At 47.3% G+C, this 20384-nt stretch overlaps 1 protein-coding gene across 9 annotated transcripts in view; it reads left to right on the forward strand.

Moving 5' to 3' along the window:
• DCAKD (dephospho-CoA kinase domain containing) overlaps window positions 1-10057 on the forward strand; it is a 39683-nt gene extending 29626 nt beyond the window's left edge. For 7 of the 9 annotated variants that reach the window (XM_030220659.1, XM_030220656.1, XM_030220660.1 and 4 more), the window contains one exon: window positions 8905-10057. In XM_030220659.1, coding sequence (XP_030076519.1) covers window positions 8905-9199 — 295 coding nt within the window. In that variant the 3' untranslated portion in view covers window positions 9200-10057. The remainder of the gene's footprint in view (window positions 1-8904) is intronic. The other 2 variants (XM_030220658.1, XM_030220657.1) reach the window with 1 other exon arrangement.
• The last annotated feature ends 10327 nt before the right edge of the window (window positions 10058-20384 follow it).

The raw sequence follows: 20384 nt of genomic DNA on the forward strand, positions 1-20384 counted from the left end.
GGTCTTAAAGCCTGATTCGCCCTTGTTGGGTGACAGTTTCGTGACCGATGAATGTCCCGGTCCTTCCTCCGGCGTGGCGATTTTTCCCGCCATAAACGCCCATCCCCCGCTCCTCGCCTCCGCCATCTTGGCCGGCCACGCGGCTCGGACGGCTTCTTCTTGGGCCGCCCTTGAGGTTGGAGACATTAATGCCATGAACGCCCTTAATTTGGGCGACGGCACAAAAGCGGCTAAAGTTAAGCGCCGTTCTTCCCGCGCGGCTCCTTCGCGGAGTGTCGCGCCGGATGCCATTTTGGATGCGCAGCATGTCTCTCCCCCGCTCTTGCGAGCGCCGGTTGAGGGTGCGTCTAGGGCTGTTGCCCAGGCTGCGGAAGTACACAGTCTGGGGGGTTTCTCCCCCGAGTTTGTTTTGCTGCTGCATCAGGCCTTCCTTATGCAAAACGCTGCCCCTGCTCCCTCGTCTGGTAAAGAGGTTGAGGTTCCCAGAGGTAAACGCCCTCAAGTTGATTCCCAAGCCTTGGAGGACTTTGTCTCCTCCGATGTAGATGAGGGCAGCGTATCTGAGGTCTCCCAACGGTCCTTTGCGGATTCCTTGGAGGAGACGGATCCCCGCTCGGATGGAGCGGATGACCCCTCTGCAGCGCGGCTTTTTAGCTCAGAGGATTTGTCCAACCTGTTGGTACAGGCCATGGACACTTTGAAGATTTCCTCTCCGGAGGACGTCTCTCCCTCAGCCCCTGTTGGCTCTGCCATTATGCTGGGGACGAAGCGCCCGCCTAGAACCTTCCACGTGCATGATGCCATGCACACCTTAATTGCGGCTCAATGGGATGTCCCGGAAGCGAGCCTTAAAGTGGCTAGGGCTATGTCCCGCCTCTATCCTTTGACTGAAAGTGAACGTGAGGCCTATCTGTGGCCTACCGTGGATTCTTTAATCACTGCGGTGACTAAGAAAACGGCGTTGCCGGTGGAAGGTGGCACGGCCCTAAAGGACGCCCAAGACAGAAGATTGGAGGCTGCCTTAAGGTCGTCCTTTGAGGCAGCTGCTTTAAGTTTGCAGGCCTCAATTTGCGGCTCCTATGTGGCCAGGGCGTGCCTGACTATGGTGCAGCGGGCTTTCCCCTCGGATCTTTCCTTGAGGGCTGATTGGCCGGCCCTGGAATCGGGCTTAGCCTATTTGGCAGACTTGCTGTATGGTGTCTTGAGGGCCTCAGCGAAAGGCATGGCTCAGACAATCTCTGCGCGGCGGTGGCTTTGGCTGAAACATTGGTCTGCTGACCACGCCTCTAAATCCCGCCTGGCTAGATTGCCTTTTAAAGGCAAGCTGCTCTTTGGGGTCGAGCTGGACAAAATCGTGACCGATCTCGGCACGTCTAAGGGCAAGAAGTTACCAGAGGTCAGGGTTCGGGCTAGTACTCGCCCTGGTACCTCCAGAGGACGGTTTCAGGAAGCCCGTTGGTACCGCCCGGGCAGGTCAGGCTCCTCTGCCCCCTCTTCCTTCAAGAGGAACTTCTCCCCCAAGCAGCATTCCTTTCGCAGAGACCGCCGTCCCGGAGGTGCTCCCTCCGGTCCTCCCCCAGGGTCTCGTACCCAATGACGGGGCCTTGGTCCACGCCCCAGTGCAGATTGGAGGACGGCTGTCCTCGTTTATGGGCGAGTGGACCACAATAACTTCAGACGCTTGGGTGCTGGAAGTCATCAGAGATGGCTACAAGCTAGAGTTCTGCCGACCCTTAAAAGACGGGTTTGTACTCTCTCCCTGCAAGTCTCCGGTCAAAGCTGTGGTAGTGCAGCAGACCTTGAACAATCTGATCCGCCTGGGGGCGGTCGTTCCGGTGCCAGAAAATCAGCTTGGCAAGGGATGTTACTCCTTTTTCTTTGTCATCCCAAAGAAAGGAGGTTCTATACGGCCTATCCTCGACCTCAAAGGGGTCAATTGGGCCTTGAAAGTTCGGCACTTTCGCATGGAGACCCTCCGCTCTGTTATAGCGGCAGTTAAGGCAGGAGAGTTCCGGGCATCCTTGGACATCAAGGAAGAGTACTTGCATATTCCCATCTGGCCTCCTCATCAACGCTTTCTGCGTTTTGCAGTACTGGGCCGACACTTCCAGTTCAGAGCCCTCCCGTTCGGGTTGGCTACTGCTCCGCGGACCTTCTCCAAAGTAATGGTGGTCATCGCGGCCTTCCTGAGGAAGGAAGGAGTTCAAGTCCATCCTTATCTGGACGACTGGTTGATCCAAGCCCCCTCTTATGCAGAGTGCGGCAAAGCTGTGAACCGGGTGGTTGCTCTTTTGAGCTCCCTGGGGTGGATCATCAACTGGGAGTAAAGCCAGCTGCGCCCGACTCAGTCCCTGGAGTATCTGGGAGTTCGATTCGACACCCAAGTGGGCAGAGTGTTCCTGCCAGACAATCGGATTGTCAAGTTTCAGGCTCAGGTGGACTAGTTCCTAGTAGCCTCTCCTATTCGGGCTTGGGACTACGTGCAGCTGTTGGGCTCTATGACGGCCACGATGGAAGTAGTGCCCTGGGCCAGGGCTCATATGAGACCACTACAACAATCTCTGCTGCTGCGCTGGACTCCGATGTCGGAGGATTATGCTGTGCGCCTTCCCTTGGACCCAGCAGTGCGCAAGGCGCTGAGCTGGTGGACGCAGACAGACAAGTTGTCTGCAGGAATGCCTCTGGTGACCCCGGAGTGGATTGTCGTCACGACAGACGCCTCTTTGATGGGCTGGGGAGCCCACTGCTTGGGAAGGACAGCGCAGGGGCTCTGGTCTCCTGCAGAGGCAAGTGGTCTATCAACCTCCTGGAACTCAGAGCCATTCGGTTGGTGTTGTTGGAGTTCATCCCGGTACTGGTGTTGAAGCCTGTACGGGTCCTGTCGGACAATGCCACGGCTGTGGCCTATGTCAACCGCCAGGGAGGTACCAAGAGCGCCCCTCTAGCCAAGGAGGCCATGAATCTATGCCAGTGGGCGGAAGCGAACCTGGAACAGCTGTCAGCGGCCCACATTGCCGGAGTCATGAATGTCAAGGCGGACTTTCTCAGTCGCCATACCTTGGAGCCCGGAGAGTGGCAGCTATCTGCTCAGGCGTTCTTGGGCATCACGAAGCGCTGGGGCCAGCCGAGCCTAGATCTGATGGCGTCATCGGCCAATTGTCAAGTGCCGCGCTTTTTCAGCAGAGGACGGGACCCTCGATCCCTGGGAGTAGATGCTCTTCTCCAACAGTGGCCGACACAAGAGCTTCTCTATGTGTTCCCGCCCTGGCCCATGTTGGGCAGGGTGCTAGACCGGGTGGCAAAGCATCCCGGCAGGGTAATCCTGGTGGGTCCGGATTGGCCCAGACGTCCCTGGTATGCGGACTTGATCAGGCTCTCAGTCGGCGATCCTCTGCGGCTGCCAGTGGAGCAGGGCCTGTTTCATCAGGGTCCCGTGGTGATGGAGGATCCCTCCCCCTTTGGTCTTACGGCCTGGCTATTGAGCGGCAGCATCTGAGAAAGAAGGGCTTCTCAGACAAGGTCATCGCCACTATGCTGAGAGTGAGGAAGCGCTCTACTTCTACTGCTTACGCCAGGGTTTGGCGTATCTTTGCAGCGTGGTGTGAAGCAGGCTCACTTTCTCCCTTCACTGCTCCAATTTCTTCAGTGTTGGCGTTCCTGCAAGAAGGTCTGGACAAAGGCCTGTCGCTCAGTTCCCTGAAAGTTCAGGTAGCGGCTCTGGCTTGCTTCAGGGGCCGCCTGAAGGGTGCTTCCCTGGCTTCGCAGCCAGATGTGGTGCGCTTTCTCAAGGGAGTTAATCACCTGCGCCCTCCTCTGCACTCAGTGGTGCCTGCGTGGAATCTCAACCTGGTGCTAAGAGCATTGCAGAAGCCGCCTTTTGAACCTTTGTCGAGGGCATCTCTGAAAGACCTGACGTTGAAAGCAGTCTTTTTGGTGGCTATCACTTCAGCCAGAAGAGTTTCCGAGCTCCAGGCACTCTCATGTCGAGAGCTTTTTTCTGCAGTTCACTGAGGCAGGAGTGACTATTCGCACAGTGCCTTCCTTCCTGCCCAAGATTGTTTTTCGCTTCCATGTGATTCAGCAGCTCTGTCTCCCTTCCTTTCGTAGGGAGGTCTACCCAGAGGAATACTCTGCTCTCAATTTCTGGATGTGAGACGAGTCATCATCAGATACTTGGAAGTGACCAATGATTTCCGGAAATCGGATCATCTGTTTGTCCTGTTTACAGGTCTTCGTAAGGGTCTGCAGGCTTCTAAGCCTACAGTGGCAAGATGGGCAAGGAAGCCATTGCAGCGGCTTAGGTGGCCGCGGGGAAGGCCCATACCTTTGCCAGGCATTACCGCTTGACTGTGGCTGCTCGGGCGGAGGCCCGGTTTGGAGCTTCAGTGTTGCGGTCAGGGATTTCTATGTCCCGCCCTGGGTGAGTACTGCTTCGGTACATCCCACCAGTCTATGGATTGATCAGCTTGATGATATGGAAGGTAAAATTATGTATCATACCTGATAATTTTCTTTCCATTAATCATAGCTGATCAATCCATAGCCCCTCCCAGATATCTGTACTGTTTATATTCTGGTTGAATTTTAGGTTCAAGTTTAGCCTTCAGTTACTTCAGGAGGACTTCGTGTTCAAGTTCTTCTTTCACTTGGATTCTTCAAGAGTTGAGACGAGTTTGTGTTACAGTGAGCTGCTGCATTCCTCTCCCCTCCATTTTACGGGGCTGGATTGAGATTTAAATTCTGCCGGCACTCCCTCCCGCTTCGTGCGGCTGTAGGGCAGCTTTGTACCCCTCCCGCTTCGGCGGTGTTAGGGTCAGTCAGCTCCTCCCGCGGTTGCGGTTGCAGGATAAGCCAGATCCCCCCGCATCGGCGGGTGTGGTGTCCCTCCCCCGCTCCGCGGGGATGAGCTGGACGGATTCCCCTCCCCCACTTGTGTGGGGATGAGCTGGGTTAATTCCCCTCCCCCGTTTCGGCGGTGGTGAGCTGGGCAGAGTGTCCCTTCGTGGGTGTAATTCTCTAAGTGCTGAGTCCTGCGGATGGAGCTTTGATATCGACATACTGAGGAGTTTCCGGCAGCACATGACCACATATAGGGAGGCAAAAGTTTGCTCTCTATCTCCACCTGCTGGTAGATGGACACAACCCACCAGTCTATGGATTGATCAGCTATGATTAATGGAAAGAAAATTATCAGGTATGATACATAATTTTACCTTCCCTAGTTGTAAAGGATTAAAATACAGACTAACACACGCGTCCAGCTGAAAAGTTCCTACATGAGCACACAGCTGTGGAATGCACTACTAACTCGCCTGAAAACAACGAAATAACTAACTTTCGCAAATCTCTTGAAAACCTACCTCTTCAACAAGGCCTACCACGAGAATCCATAACTAACTATAACACACCACCATTCCACCCTTATTCTGAATGTCTTCCTTCTATAACTGCTTGACTAAATCTTCTTGTCATCCTTGATATCTTTGTAACACCAACTGTATCTTTTTACCCTGGAATGGTGATGCCATAAGAGGTCTTTGTAAGCCACATTGAGCCTGCAAATAGGTGGGGAAATGTGGGATACAAGTGCAATAAATAAATAAATAATGATCCAGTAACTCCCTCTTGCTTTCCCATTTATGAACCATAAAGCCCCTGTCTTATTTGCTCATGCTTTGTAAATAGGAAGACACAATGCCACCCTAAGTTGACATGCACATCACAATTGTTTTTCCAGTGATTTACAATAACCTTTAGAGCAACTGAGACTAAATAATAAGAGACATTTTGTAGCTTTACCGCATACAGTTTAAATTTCTCCTTTTAACCTACAAATGCACTCGATCTACAGCCCCTCCCTACCTCTCTACCCTCATCTGCCCTTACATTCCTACCCATAACCTCTGTTCTCAAGATAAATCCCTCCTGTCGATACCCTTCTCCACCACTGCCAATTCCAGGCTCCGCCCTTTCTGCCTTGCCTCACCCCATGCCTGGAACAAACTCCCTGAGCCCATACACCAGGCCCCCTCCCTGCCCATCTTCAAAGCCTTGCTAAAAGCCCACCTCTTCAATGTCGCCTTCGGCACCTAACCACCATACCTCTATTCGGGAGGTCTGGACTGCCCCTGCTTGACATTTCGCCCATTAGATTGTAAGCTCTTTGGAGCAGGGACTGTCCTTTTTCTTAATCTGTACAGCGCTTCGTAACCCTAGTAGCGCTCTAGAAATGTTAAGTAGTAGTAGTAGTAGCTTTTGGAGTAGCAGCAGGAAGAATCACAGACCTCCAAATAATTGCCGTAAGAGACAATGGAACATCACCACACAAGATGTCTGTGATTCTTTGCCACACATCCTTCCAGTATACTTGTAAATTAGGGCATTCATACACCATATGTATTAAAGTCCTCACCAACCCTTTACAAGACCAGCAGGAGTCACTTGCATCGTCCCTATGGTTCCATAGAGAGGAGTGATCAAGGCAAAAAAATGACTACATAAAAAATGCTGAAGAAGTTAAATGTGCACCATACCACCTGTCCCTGTGCTTCTGTCAAGCCATTCTGCAATTCAGACTCCCACACCTGCTGCATTCCAATGCAAACTCTCTTAGACATACTTTGTAAGTAATTGTAAATGGCAGAAGCTGCACCCGCTAATACCATACATTTTTTTTTTGTTACATTTGTACCCCGTGCTTTCCCACTCATGGCAGGCTCAATGTGGCGGGCAATGGAGGGTGAAGTGACTTGCCCAGAGTCACAAGGAGCTGCCTGTGCTGGGAGTTGAACTCAGTTCCTCAGGACCAAAGTCCACCACCCTAACCACTGGGCCACTCCTCCCAAATAAAGTAGAAAGCTACCAAGTACCAGAAACTTTTTTTTAAAATCCACTTTGCATCCACAAAGTGCACTCTGCAGCTGAACCCTTGCGAAAAACTGGGAGTCCTGCAGCTGATATTCCTCTTGCAACATTGGGTTTTAAACATCTTGTTTATTTATAACTTTTATATCCCAGGCATTCTCAGGTTTAATGAGGTTAACAAGAGAGTAGTAGTAGCATCAAAAAATTGGATATACATAGTATTAGCTATAGCATAAGGTGGAATAATCATAATACAGTTATGATAGATTCCAGAAGTAAAGAAACAATTGAATAACCGATATGATATAAGAGGGAGGATTATTATAGTCCTTTAGTAATACCAAAAATAATTGATTAGTAAGTTCATTTTCTGTTAGTAGAGATTTTTTGGAGAGGAAAGCTTTTAAAATTTTATGGAACTTCAGATAATTATTTTGCCATTTAATGGGTTTAGGTAAGGAGTTCCACCGCTTAGCACTCTGATAAGTGAAATCAGCTGACTGAACTGATTTATATACTATATTCCAGTGGCGTAGCCACAGGGGGCCTGGGTTCGGGCCCCCAAAGTCTGCTGGTTTGGCTGCCTGGCCTGCTTCCCCCTCCCCTGTGCACATGTTCAGTTTCATTAAAACCCAGCATGTGTGCCGGAGCAGGAAATCAGGGCAGGCAGCACAGCACAGAATATCACCACAGGAAGTCTTCTGCTGACAGGGCTTGGGAACTCCCTCCAGTCCAGGTGTGTGGGGTTGCAGTGGGAGAGGAAAGCAGCGGGGAGGTGGGGCAAAATAGTCCTCCCACTTTGGGCTCAGCCCCCCCCCCCCCCCCCCCCCCCCCACAATCAAGGTCTGGCTATGCCTCTTCTATATTCTTGCATCTAGGGCAGTGAAGTCCCAAGCCCCAGGGACAGCATTTCGTGAGGGGAGTTCTAAGATCTTGCATATATTCAGGGATTAGGCCATATAAAATTTGGAAGATGAAGGTGCAGAGTTTGAAGGTGATTCAGGCTTTGATTGGAAGCCAGTGTAATTTGAGTAATAAAGGTGAAGCTCTATTTTATGCAGACATTGTCCCAAAAACTATATCTGCCGTCTCCTCCAGACTACCCAATGCACTGGCTTGCCTGCTACTAACACCCTTAGATTATTCCATACAGTCAACATATAATTATCATTTGTATTTTTACCCTTCATCTCCTCAAGCCTCTGGAAAGCAGCTACAGTGGCCTTCATAATAGGAATCTTCCTCACCTTTGAACAGGAGCCCATCCTTGCCAAATAAGAAAGGGGGGTTGGTGACGCTAAGGCCTCTTCTACCTCCAGTCGAACTGGCTTATTTTTTAAACCATTTCCTAAAAAGCAGTAACCACCCTGTTGCAATATATAAGCATATTTATTGGGAGAATACACAATAGAATAAAACATCTCTGTTGTATTCAAAGGTTTTGCAGGAAGGAAGCAAAGCAGTAAGGTCATTGGGTGTCTTACTGCTTCTGCTTTCCAAATCTGGCCTTGGCTTAGATGCAGCACAGTGCTGCTGTGATATTAAGCATTCTAAAAGCCTTTGTGCTGTTGGTCAGTTCTTTGGCAGATCTATGCATATGAGACATAGCAAGAAACTCTTGGTGCTGTGTTGGCATCACTTGTTCCTTCTGTTACTTCATTGACCCACCAGGATGCTGTTGGTTCTATAGACTTGGAACGCTGACTTTTATTCTGCCTTGTAGTGGATAGGATAGAAGGAATCTTGTCAAATTTCAAGCTTTTGTACTGTGAGATGTCATCTTACCTTACTGGCTAATGAATTAGTCGTAGAATTGGATGTTCCTCAGGGTACTTTGAGACTAATCTTCAAATTCTGACCTGGTTTTGATAAGGATATATTTTTTCATTAGTAATCTGAAATATACACGCAGCTTACCTCAGAATAATTGAATATGTTTGTAGTTCAACATTTGGCTACTGTACCATAACCAGTAACTTTTCAGTATCTTCTTTCATGGAAGACTGGTTGAGCCTTTGTTCTTCACCTTTCCTCTTGTAGTGACCCCCAGAGCCAGCTGTCCCGGCTGATGAGACGTAATGGCCTGTCAAAGGCTGAAGCAGAGGCCCGCATCCTCTCTCAGCTACCACTAGATGAAAAGCGTCGGCTAGCTGATCATGTGATTGACAACTCCGGGGACTGGGAAAGCACTCGCCTGCAGGTTCTTAAACTCCACGCGAAATTGGAAGAATCCCTAGATTTTCTGCTTCTCAGACTGGCTGCCGTAACCACACTAACAGTTGTAGGTGGGCTTCTGTGCTTCTTCTTGAGACAATCTTTAAGAAGTTTTTTTTAGTGAGATGCCCAGTCTGCAGGCCAGAACTTTTCATTACACATTAAACTTATTTTTCTTTTTCTAACTACACTGGATCATTCCTTTTGCCCCCAGCAACAGACTTCTTGTTCCTCTGGGTGGAATACAGGCTGTGTCATCCCTATTGGAAAGTTATTGCCCAATGCTGGAGCTTAGTAGCACAAATCAACAAAAGCTCAACAGATAAAAAGCACAAATCGAATGCCATCTTGTGAATTTTGAGACTTTTGGTGAGGTGGGATTAATTGTCTTAAGGTGTCCCACTGGTAATTAAAGTCAAAGTATAGATTGCATTTTGACTTAGAGGTTGATATGTAAAAGGAATTCCTTTTCATCCTGCTAGACCAGTCCAGACAAGTGGGTTCTGTCCAGTGGTGTAGCCAGACCTGACATTTTGGGTGGGCCCAGAGCTAATATGGGTGGGTACTGTATATATTTATGAGTAGTATTTCTTGGGATACTACAGAATAATACCCTTTAATTCACTGGATGATGGATTTCTCTGCCCTACATCAGCATAAAACACATACATACTTAATTGAAAAACCACATTATCCTATATCTTAAACTTGATCAGACACAAGTCTACTGTAATGGCAAACATCTCAACACATATGACTGACAGTATTCTGCAGTATAATTACAGCAATGGAATATGTCCTTCAAACTTTGCTTTATAACAAATGTAAATGCCTGATTATGCTGTATTCATAAAACAGGTAAATCCATTGATGTCTACTACTTTTTCTCCCTTCTGATGCTGACAAAATAAAATTACCACAGTTTGGAACATATCCTTCAACTTTGTTTTATAATAAATATATATGCCTTATTAAGCTACATTAATCAAACAGATAAATATACCGTACAATTTTTCCTTCCTCTAGCTCTACTGCTTTTTCTCCCTTCTGAGACTGACAGTCACCAGTCCAAGTCCCTGGGGGTCCTGACGGTGTTCCTTCCACCCCCTTCTCCTTAGAATGGAGCAAACTTCTGTTTTTTTTTTTTACCTGAGCACTGTAGAGACCAATCCCACCCTAAAAACCCACCAACATGAAATATAAAACCTTTTTTTTTTTTTTTCTATTTTAACCCTGGGCACCCAGAAACCCACCATCATCACTGAGCCCATCCCCGCCCAGAAGATCACCAACATACAAAACTGTTTTTTTGTTTTTTTTTTTTTAAATATATATTTTAACCCTGGGCACAGTCAACTCCACCCATAAACCCACCAACATCACTGAACCCATCCCCACTCAGAAACCCACTAACGTTAACATTAAATACAAAACTATTTTGTTTGTTTTTAATTTTAAGTCTGGGAACCCGCCTCACCCCCACCCAGAAACCCAACAACATTAAATACAGTAATATACTCCCCCCCCCCCGGCAGTGAAGAGTCCACCCCACCCAGAAGCCCACCAGCACTACACATAAATGTTATTATTTTTTTGTTACATTTGTACCCCGCGCTTTCCCACTCATGGCAGGCTCTATGCGGCAGGCAATGGAGGGTTAAGTGACTTGCCCAGAGTTCACAAGGAGCTGCCTGTGCCGGGAATCGAACGCAGTTCCTCAGTTCCCTAGGACCAAAGTCCACCACCCTAACCACTAGGCCACTCCTCCACTCCACCTTTATTTTACCTGGTCTCGGGTGGCTGAGGCCTGGAACTGTAGACTGAAGGCTGATGAGGGCCCAATGACAATTCTCCAGCTGAGTCCAGGGAACCGGGAGTCCGGGTCTGAGCTCAGTGCTACAGGCACACTGTGGAGGAGACACCTGGCTAAGCCGCAAAGTTGACAGATTTTTCCCTTGTGTGGTAGCATTAGTGCCATGGAGGCAAGGGGGAGGGGACTGGGCAGGCACTGGTAAGAGCAGCAGCAAATCACGATGCAGGATGAGCCCTCAAATACTACTACTACTTAACATTTCTAAAGCGCTACTAGGGTTATGCAGCGCTGTACAGTTTAACAAAGAAGGACAGTCCCTGCTCAAGGAGCTTACAATCTAAAGGACAAGTGTACAATCAGTCAAATAGGGCAGTCAAATTGGGGCAGAAACTGGGAGGGAGGGGGAGGGGGGGAAAGACCCTGGAACTGGGTGGGTGGGAGGGAGGGAGAGCGGACCATGGAACTTGGAGGAGGGCTGGGCCCTGAAACTGGGAGGGAGGGGGTGCAGGCGGACCCTGAAACTGGGTGGAAGGGGGCCCCTGGCACACACTCTCATTCTCACATACACACTCCCGCACACAGTCTCTCTCTGTCACACACATTCACTCTCGCTCTGTCACACACATTCACTCTTTCTGTATCACACACTCACTCTCACACTCCGAGGAAAACCTTGCTAGCGCCCGTTTCATTGGTGTCAGAAACGGGCCTTTTTTCCTAGTAAATAAATAAATAAATATTGGTGCATACTAGCTGCAAAAAAGCCCTGGGTAAAAAACTGAATGTCACCTTATGTGGTTGACTTCTGAGTTAATGCATAATCCTTTGTATCTCAATATTCAGTCACTGTTAATGTTGTCTGTTGTGATAGCCAAAAAATATCTGGATTTTCAGTGCTCTATCCAGATATGTGATCAGTTGCAGAACTTAGCCTGAAATGGTGACAGTGAGCTGAATATCTGTATCGGTTATCTGGACAGCCTAGAACAGCCTTATTGTTGTAAGTTATCCAGATAACTTAGACGGAGCGTGGACTGAACATTGCCACTCTCGGGATAAGTTCTGGGACTGACCTGGTGTCGGCTGCACTGAACCAGCACTATACAGATTCTGCTGAGAAGATCTATAAGGATAATAGTATCCAAATGGTGCCTTGGGATATCTCAGTCAATGGCATTTATCCTGACAGTAGTTCTGCTATCCTGATCAATGATTTTGACTATTGACTCATTTGGTTTTTGGAAACACTCAAAACTGAGAGGTCAGTAGAATTAAATACCACATACCAATAAATAGTAGTAAATAAATTGTAGTAATACCAAAAACAAAATGTTCATTATGATTATGTCCCAAATGTATGGCTGAACTTTGTTTTTTTTCTGAAAGAAACTCCTAATTAATTCTAAACAAGGACAAAATGGGGTAGGAAAAAGCCACAGAGCATAAACATCCCTGTTTTTCATAGGATGCCAGTTCAATGACTCACGTTAACAAAATTCAAGGCTGGTTAATGCATAATGTTTTGGCTGGTCATCTCAGTCTGGCCTAAAGTTATGCATTTAGGAAGAAGGCCAGGTGGTGATCTGTGACTATCCAGATAACTTTCCACCCAAAATGGCTGTCCTAATTAAGTAGATAACTCACCCGTTTTAGTTTAGGACCACATATTCACTGGCTGAAAATCCGGCATAAAGTCCCGGCAGTGTTCACAGTGGTCAGAGCCAATATTCAGTGACTTTGCCTGGCTAAGAGCACCTGAATATTGGCAACCAACCAGCTCAGTGTGGTTTATATTTGTGAGTGACATTGCAGAAGGGTTAGAAGGTAAAGTTTGCCTTTTTGCGGATGATACTAAGATTTGTAACAGAGTGGACACCCGGGAGGGAGTCATAGGTGGTCGGTGGCCCAACTGTTTGGGGAGGCTAAAGGGGGCAGGGTTAGGGGTGGGGCCAGGGGTGGAGCTTAAAACCATAATTGTCTGATAACACAGAAAAAAAATAAATAAAAATAAAAGTCACAATACCTTTTATTAAATTTAGATATTACATATGTATCATATGTCAAAGAATAAAGTGGTTGCACAAAGCATATACTAACCACAATCGCTCAACTGCAAAACACTATGCACAACTTTGTGCAAAAACACACTCAGAACCTTACTGTACCATAAATATTACACTGGGCAAAACCTAATACACCAATATACCACCCATACGGAAAATGCAGACCGTCAACAATATGAAACAAGGGATCATAATATCACAGTTCTCATGTACAGCCACAAAACACCCTAATTCATGTTTAATGTGGGATAAAATGCCATAAATAAGTAAATAAATATAAACTTTTAATGTTGAGCACCTAATTCTCAAAGTGGACATATTCCAAACACTATAATGAAAATAAAATGATCTTTTCTACCTTTGTTGTCTGGTGACTTTGTTTTTCTGATCATGCTGGCCAAGTATCCGATCCTGCTGCTATCTGTCCTCTTAACTCCGTTTCCAGGGCTTCCTTTCCATTTATTTCTTTACTTTCCGCCTTTCTTCTTCATTTCTTGTCCTACATCCATAAGTAAATGCTGGGTACTCCACAGACTTGACTGTCCAGTGGATCCAGCTTCTGCCTATTTTCTCCATCCATGTGCAGTTTTTCTCCTCTCTTCCTTTTCCCTCATCTCATCTCCTTCCTTTCTCTTCCCTCCCCTCCCCTCTATGTCCAGCAATTTCTCCTCTCTCCCTGGGCCCAGCCCTCCCATCCATGTCCATCCATGCTCCTCTCTCCCCTGCCCCCTCCAATCATCCATATCCAGCAATTCCCCTCTCTCCCTGGGCCCTGCCCTCCCATCCATGTCCATCCATGATCCTCTTTCCCCTGCCCCCTCCATTCATCCCTATCCAGCAATTCCCCTCTCTCCCTGAGCCCTGCCCTCCCATCCATGTCCATCCATGCTCCTCTCTCCCCTGCCCCCCTCCATTCATCCATATCCAGCAATTCCCCTCTCTCCTTGAGCCCTGCCCTCCCATCCATATCCAGCAATTCCCCTCTCTTCCCTGCCCCCCTCCATTCATCCATATCCAGCAATTCCCCTCTCTCCCTGAGCCCTGCCATCCCATCCATGTCCATCCACCTCTCTCCCCTGCCCCAACTGCCCACCCTCGTCTCCCCCCCAAGATCCCTTTCCTTTTTTTTTTAAATTTACCTCTGAGTCCGGCATCGCAGCGTCAGTGAAAGTGCTTTCACTGGGAGCACTTTCACTGATGCTATCGCTGCGCTGCCGGACTCGGAGGTAAATTTAAAAGAAAAAAAAAGGAAAGGGATCTTGGGGGGGAGAAGAGGGCGGGCAGCTGGGACATGGGAGCAGGAGGGCTTGAGAGGGAGGACAAACACTGCATTGGTGGGGGGGATGAGAGAGAGAGCTTGCCAGCGGCGATCTGAATTAGAGGGACTGCATTGCAGGGAGGGAGTGAGAGGGATAGACGGACGCTGCATCGTGGGGGGGATGAGAGAGACGCTTGGGGCTTGCGGCCTCTTATACTGGGCGCCTATGGAGGGAGTAGAAAACATGAAAAAGAATCTGTGAAAGCTAGAAGATTGGTCTAAGGCTTGGCAATTAAAATTCAGTGCGAAGAAATGCAAAGTGATGCACTTAGGGAGTAGAAATCCACGGGAGTTAGGTGGTGAGAGTCTGATAGGTACCGAAGGGGAGAGGGATTTTGGGGTGATAGTATCTGAGGATCTGAAGGCGACGAAACAGTGTGACAAGGCGGTGGCCGTAAGTAGAAGGTTGCTAGGCTGTATAGAGAGGGGAGTGACCAGCAGCAGAAAAGAGGTGTTAATGCCCTGTACAAATCATTAGTGAGGCCCCACCTGGAGTATTGTGTTTAGTTTTGGAGGCCGTATCTTGCTAAGGATGTAAAAAGAATTGAAGCGGTGCAAAGAAAAGCTACGAGGATGGTATGGGATTTGCATTCCAAGACGTATGAGGAGAGACTTGCGGACCTGAACATGTATACCCTGGAGGAAAGGAGAAACAGGGGTGATATGATACAGACGTTCAAATATTTGAAAGGTATTAATCCGCAAACAAACCTTTTCCGGAGAGGGGAAGGCGGCAGAACTAGAGGGCATGAAATGAGATTGAAGGGGAGCAGACTCAAAAAAATGTCAGGAAGTATTTTTTCACAGAGAGAGTGGTGGATGCTTGGAATGCCCTCCCGCGGAACGTGGTGGAGAGGAAAACGGTAACAGAATTCAAACATGCGTGGGATAAACATAAAGGAATCCTGTTCAGAAGAAATGGATCCTCAGGAGCTTAGCTGAGATTGGGTGGCGGAGCTGGTGGTGGGAGGCGGGGCTGGTGGTTGGGAGGCGGGGATACTGCTGGGCAGACTTATACGGTCTGTGCCAGAGCCGGTGGTGGGAGGCGGGGATAGTGCTGGCCAGACATACGGTCTGTGCCAGAGCCGGTGGTGGGAGGCGGGGCTGGTGGTTGGGAGGTGGGGATAGTGCTGGGCAGACTTGTACGGTCTGTGCCCTGAAAATGACAGTTACAAATCAAAGTAAGATATACACAAAAACTAGCACATATGAGCTTGTCTTGGGCAGACTGGATGGACCGTGCAGGTCTTTTTCTGCTGTCATCTACTATGTTACTATCCAGCTCATAATCGAAAGTGATCGCCGGCCATTTCCCAACACAAATCGGGAGATGGCCGGCGATCTCGGAAAAGCGGCGAAATCGGTATAATCGAAAGCTGCTTTTTTTGACAGCATCGCCGCTTTCCCGTCGCCTCGCCAGCAAAAGTTCAAAGGGGCGTGTCGGCGGCGAAGCAAAGGCGGGACATGGGCGGGTATGGGCATGGCTACCAGATAGCTGGCTTTCGCCGGTAATGGAAAAAAAATACAGCGTTAAGCAGTATTTCGCCGGGTTTACTTGGTCCTTTTATTTTCACGACCAAGCCTCAAAAAGGTGCCCAAACTGACCACATGATCACCGGAAGGAAGTGGAAATGACCTCCCCGTACTCCCCCAGTGGTCACTAACCCCCTCCCACCAAAAACACCCCACTTTAAACACTTTTTTTTCCGGCCTGTATGCCAGCCTCAAATGCCGTACCCACCTCCATGACGGCAGAATGTGTTCTGTCCTCCGACAGCCTTTTCCTGCTTGTAATGTGGCTCTGGGGTGAGTGTGACACCTTTTCTGTTATTTGCACTGCAGAGTCACATCAGCAATGCATTGTGGTGGTTGTAGGTATTGGTAGTTGGTAGGCTGTACTCCCCTGGTGCTTTCCCCCTGCTTACTGGGTCAGAGTGTGCCCTGTTTTGTTTCCTGTTGTAGTCCATGCGGTAGTGGCCATTTTTGTAAGCCAGTTTTAGTTCCCTTTCCTGTGTTACCCACGTTAGAGAACATAGTTCTTACCTTGAATGGTGCTGAAAGAGGGCATTGTACACCATTGTGCCAGCTCTGACCTACTGCTAATCTTTGTACCAGGGGATTCTGCCAGTGGGGCACAACCTCTGATCTGCAGTTAACTGTGAGTGAACGTGCTTATTCAAATAAAGGACTTTTTCAAAGAGATTAGTTTTCAGGTGTCAACTGGTGTGCCAAAGTTATACAGCAGCAATAAGTCCTAGAGGCTGTATGCAGGTCCCTGGAGCAGTTTTAGTGGGTGCAGTACATTTGTGGGTAGTGGGTTTTGTGTGTGTGTGTGTGTGGGGGGGGGGGGGGGGGGGGGTTGGAGGGCTCAGCTCCCAAAGTAAGGGAGCTATGCACGTGGGAGCTTTTCTGAAGTCCACCGCAGTGACCCCTAGGGAGCCCGGTTGGTGTGCTGGCATGTCAGGGGGGCCAGTGCACTAAAAATGCTGGCTCCTCCCATGGCTAAATGCCTTGGATTTGGCCGGGGTTTGAGATGGCCGACATAACTTTCCATTATCGCTAAAAAACGACGCTGGCCATCTCAAACCCCGGCCAAATCCAAGGCATTTGGCTGGCCGGAACCGTATTATCGAAACAAAAGATGGCCGGCCATCTTTTTCGAAAATACGGGTCTGGTCAGCTGTTTGCGGCACCGCCAAAATACATCGCCGGCACCATTCGATTATTCCCCTCCACGTTACTATGTTAAATCATGCTGAATATCTACCCCTATGATAGAAGAGAAGCATGATTGTGAGACCCATGTGAGTAACTGAAGGATCCTGTCATATTTGCTGGCACGACTTGCAAAGTGGTGTCTTGCGCCATTTTCTTCAGTTTTAGATTTTGCTTGGTGTTCTTCTTATATAATTTTGTGTTTCAGATTAGATGCTTGGCAGAATGTTAGAATTTTTTTTTTTAGGGGGGGAGAGAGGGGTAGAAATATTTCTTTAGTAGTTCATTCCCCAGAAATAGGGGTTGAAAATCTTTTATAATTTTCCTTAAGTTTTCTAGTTTTGGACCATATGTTACTACAAGTGGTATATGTAATGTTACAGCTTTATAGGTCAGAGCAAATGTAGTGATATCATGTAGTTTGACAGTATATAATAGATTATGCATGAAGGATGGAAACATCAGTACAGTTTGTCTGCTTATTTTGGGGGCAAAGGGTATGGAAGTCATATTAGCAGTGGGGGCAGGGGATCCAGTTCAGCATTAGCACTTGGCTGTTCCCCATGCCCACCCCAGATTAAGCCTAAAATGAAAACGGGAGATATTAAAGTGGTTGCATCTGTCAGTTTATGTATACCGATGTATAAATGATCACTGCACAATGTACCTGTAGTGTTTACAAAGTTAATACCTTCCAAGATGTAATCCAATGTTGCTATTATTTGGGTTTCTGCCAGGTACTTGTAACCTGGATTGGCCACTGTTGGGGATCCTGGGCTGGATTGCCCATAGGTCTGATCCAGTGTGGCTATTCTTATGTTCATTTTGAGTTTGATTGTGGGATATAATGCATTGAAGGAATTGTAGAAATGTTTAAAGTTTTCTTTTCCTTCAGTCCAAGTTATAAAGATATCAACTATGCACTGTTAATATATGAAAGGTTTGTTGTGATACCTATTTAGGAATATCTCCTCCAATTCTGACAAAAAAACTGGCATACTGCAGTGGTCATAATTTATAAATAGATGTCATTATTGAAGCTGAAGTAGTTGTGGGTTAGGATGAATTTAGTTATTTTTTTTTTATTTTTTTTTTTTTAAACAATTTCTGCTACGTATTCATGGTCCAGAGGGGAAAGAAATATACATGGGCAGCAAGGCAGGAAACTGGGCTAGGACTCACAGACAGACAATACTACACAAAGCAGGGAATGGACAAGCTAAAGGACAGGAACTGAAAGCTGCCATGCAGCCACTGAAACAGGGCACAAATACTGACAGACAAGAGACAAGACTGAAAGCTGCAGAGCAGCCACTAAGCAAGAGTCACAGACAAACAGAAACTAGACAAGGAATACAGACCAGAAACAAGACTAGGGAAGTAAGCAAATAAACCTAAGCTAAACTACACACAGATAACTAGAAACAGACAAGGAACTAAACAAGAAACCAGACTAGGCAGAAGTGCAACAAAGCACCAACAAACCAGGGACCTTAGACGATGCAAAGGCAAACTCAGAAGGTTCCAGGTGGTAATAAACCCATCTGCAGCTGAAACTCAGCAGCAGGAACCATGAGGCAGCTACGGGTGAGGCTAGCTGCCAAACTTCAAACCAAGTCTGGAGGGCTAGAATATCTGGACTGGACCGGACCAGAAAGAAAGTCTGGAAAGTCTGTGGCAGCCACCGGTTCTGGCCACCAGAGGGCAAGAGGAACACAAACCAAGACACAGGCAGAAAGCATACTGAAGCAAAGAGAGGCTTAACACACACAGGTGTAGTATAGTGGAGTAATCAGAGCCATGCTGGAAGCAGCCAGCACACAGAGACAGAGACAGAACTAACTCAGGAAGAACAGACAGAAGCCAGCTCAGAAGCTGACCACCAGAAATAAGGTGAGTCTGAGAGGGGTCACGACCACAATCGTGACAAAAAGACAAAGGTCACTCTGTGTTGGATGTGAGAAGAGTATATGTACAATATATGTGACATATCATGACAATATTATGAATGTGGTAAACAGAAAGCAAAACAATGCAATATGAAGCAGTAACCTCATAAGCACACCAGGGCTATTGCATACATATCTTTAAAATATCAGTCAACATGTCTGATCATTGAAAGCACATGGGCTCAGCACAGAACTCGAACAGACCAATGTGACGTATAAGGGTGCTGAAAATAAATTTGCTCGGTACAGTGCTGAATATATTTGGAAAAATGCGATTTGAAAGCGCAAAACCCCTCCGTGAAAAACTGCACTGGCTCCCAATCAAAGAACGTATTGCTTTCAAAATTTGCACCCTGGTTCATAAAATCATCTACGGCGAAGCCCCGGGATATATGACAGACCTCATAGACCTACCAACCAGAAGCATATCCGGATCAACACGGACATATCTAAATCTCCACTACCCAAGCTGCAAAGGACTCAAATACAAATCAACATATGCATCCAGTTTTTCCTACATAAGCACACAACTGTGGAACGCATTACCAAAAGCCATGAAAACAACATATGACCACCTAAACTTATGGAAATCACTAAAAGCTAACCTGTTCAAAAAGGCATACCCTACTGATCCAACCTAAATGCCTGAACTCTGCAACACAACGAAACCAAAGCACGTAATAGACATAACATAACTCTTTTGCTCTACAATTCCCTAGTGTGTCTGTTCCACGTGAACCTTATCCTACCACAACATCACTTTGTATTTGTTCATACTGGAGTTGGCGAACGCCTCTCCGGTACTATGTAAGCCACATTGAGCCTGCAAATAGGTGGGGAAATGTGGGATACAAATGAAATAAATAAATAAGGAAGCATTGGTAAAACACACTACTTTTTTTCATAAGGAGTTTATGAGATGTCCGTGATGAACCCACAGAGGTGAATACTGTGTGTGCAGGATATAACATTTTGGGTGTATTGGCATGTTGATAAATAGAACAGTCATAAATATTTTTGTACCTAATATTTTTTTTCTTACATTTGTACCCCGTGCTTTCCCACTCATAGCAGGTTCAATGTGGCTTACATATTATATACAGGTACTTATTTATACCTGGGGCAGTGGAGGGTTAAGTGACTTGCCCAGAGTCACAAGGAGCTGCCTGTGCCTGCAGTGGGAATCGAACCCAGTTCCCAAGGACCAAAGTCCACCACTCTAACCACTAGGCCACTCCTCAACTGTGAGGAAAAGATAGGACTGTTTGTAGTGATGCCAAAATCGGGCGGGAAAGGCCACTAATCATAACGCTGACTTACAGATGAATATTAACACAATGAACAAAGCTATCCGTAAAAACAAAAGTGCAGATCAAAATAATCTCGAGAAGGACTGTTTGTACAAAGTTACCTTTAAAACAAAATGAGATAACGCACTGGTTGTTGGC

Source organism: Microcaecilia unicolor, chromosome 12 (assembly GCF_901765095.1).
Source record: "Microcaecilia unicolor chromosome 12, aMicUni1.1, whole genome shotgun sequence".
Taxonomy (NCBI): domain Eukaryota; kingdom Metazoa; phylum Chordata; class Amphibia; order Gymnophiona; family Siphonopidae; genus Microcaecilia; species Microcaecilia unicolor.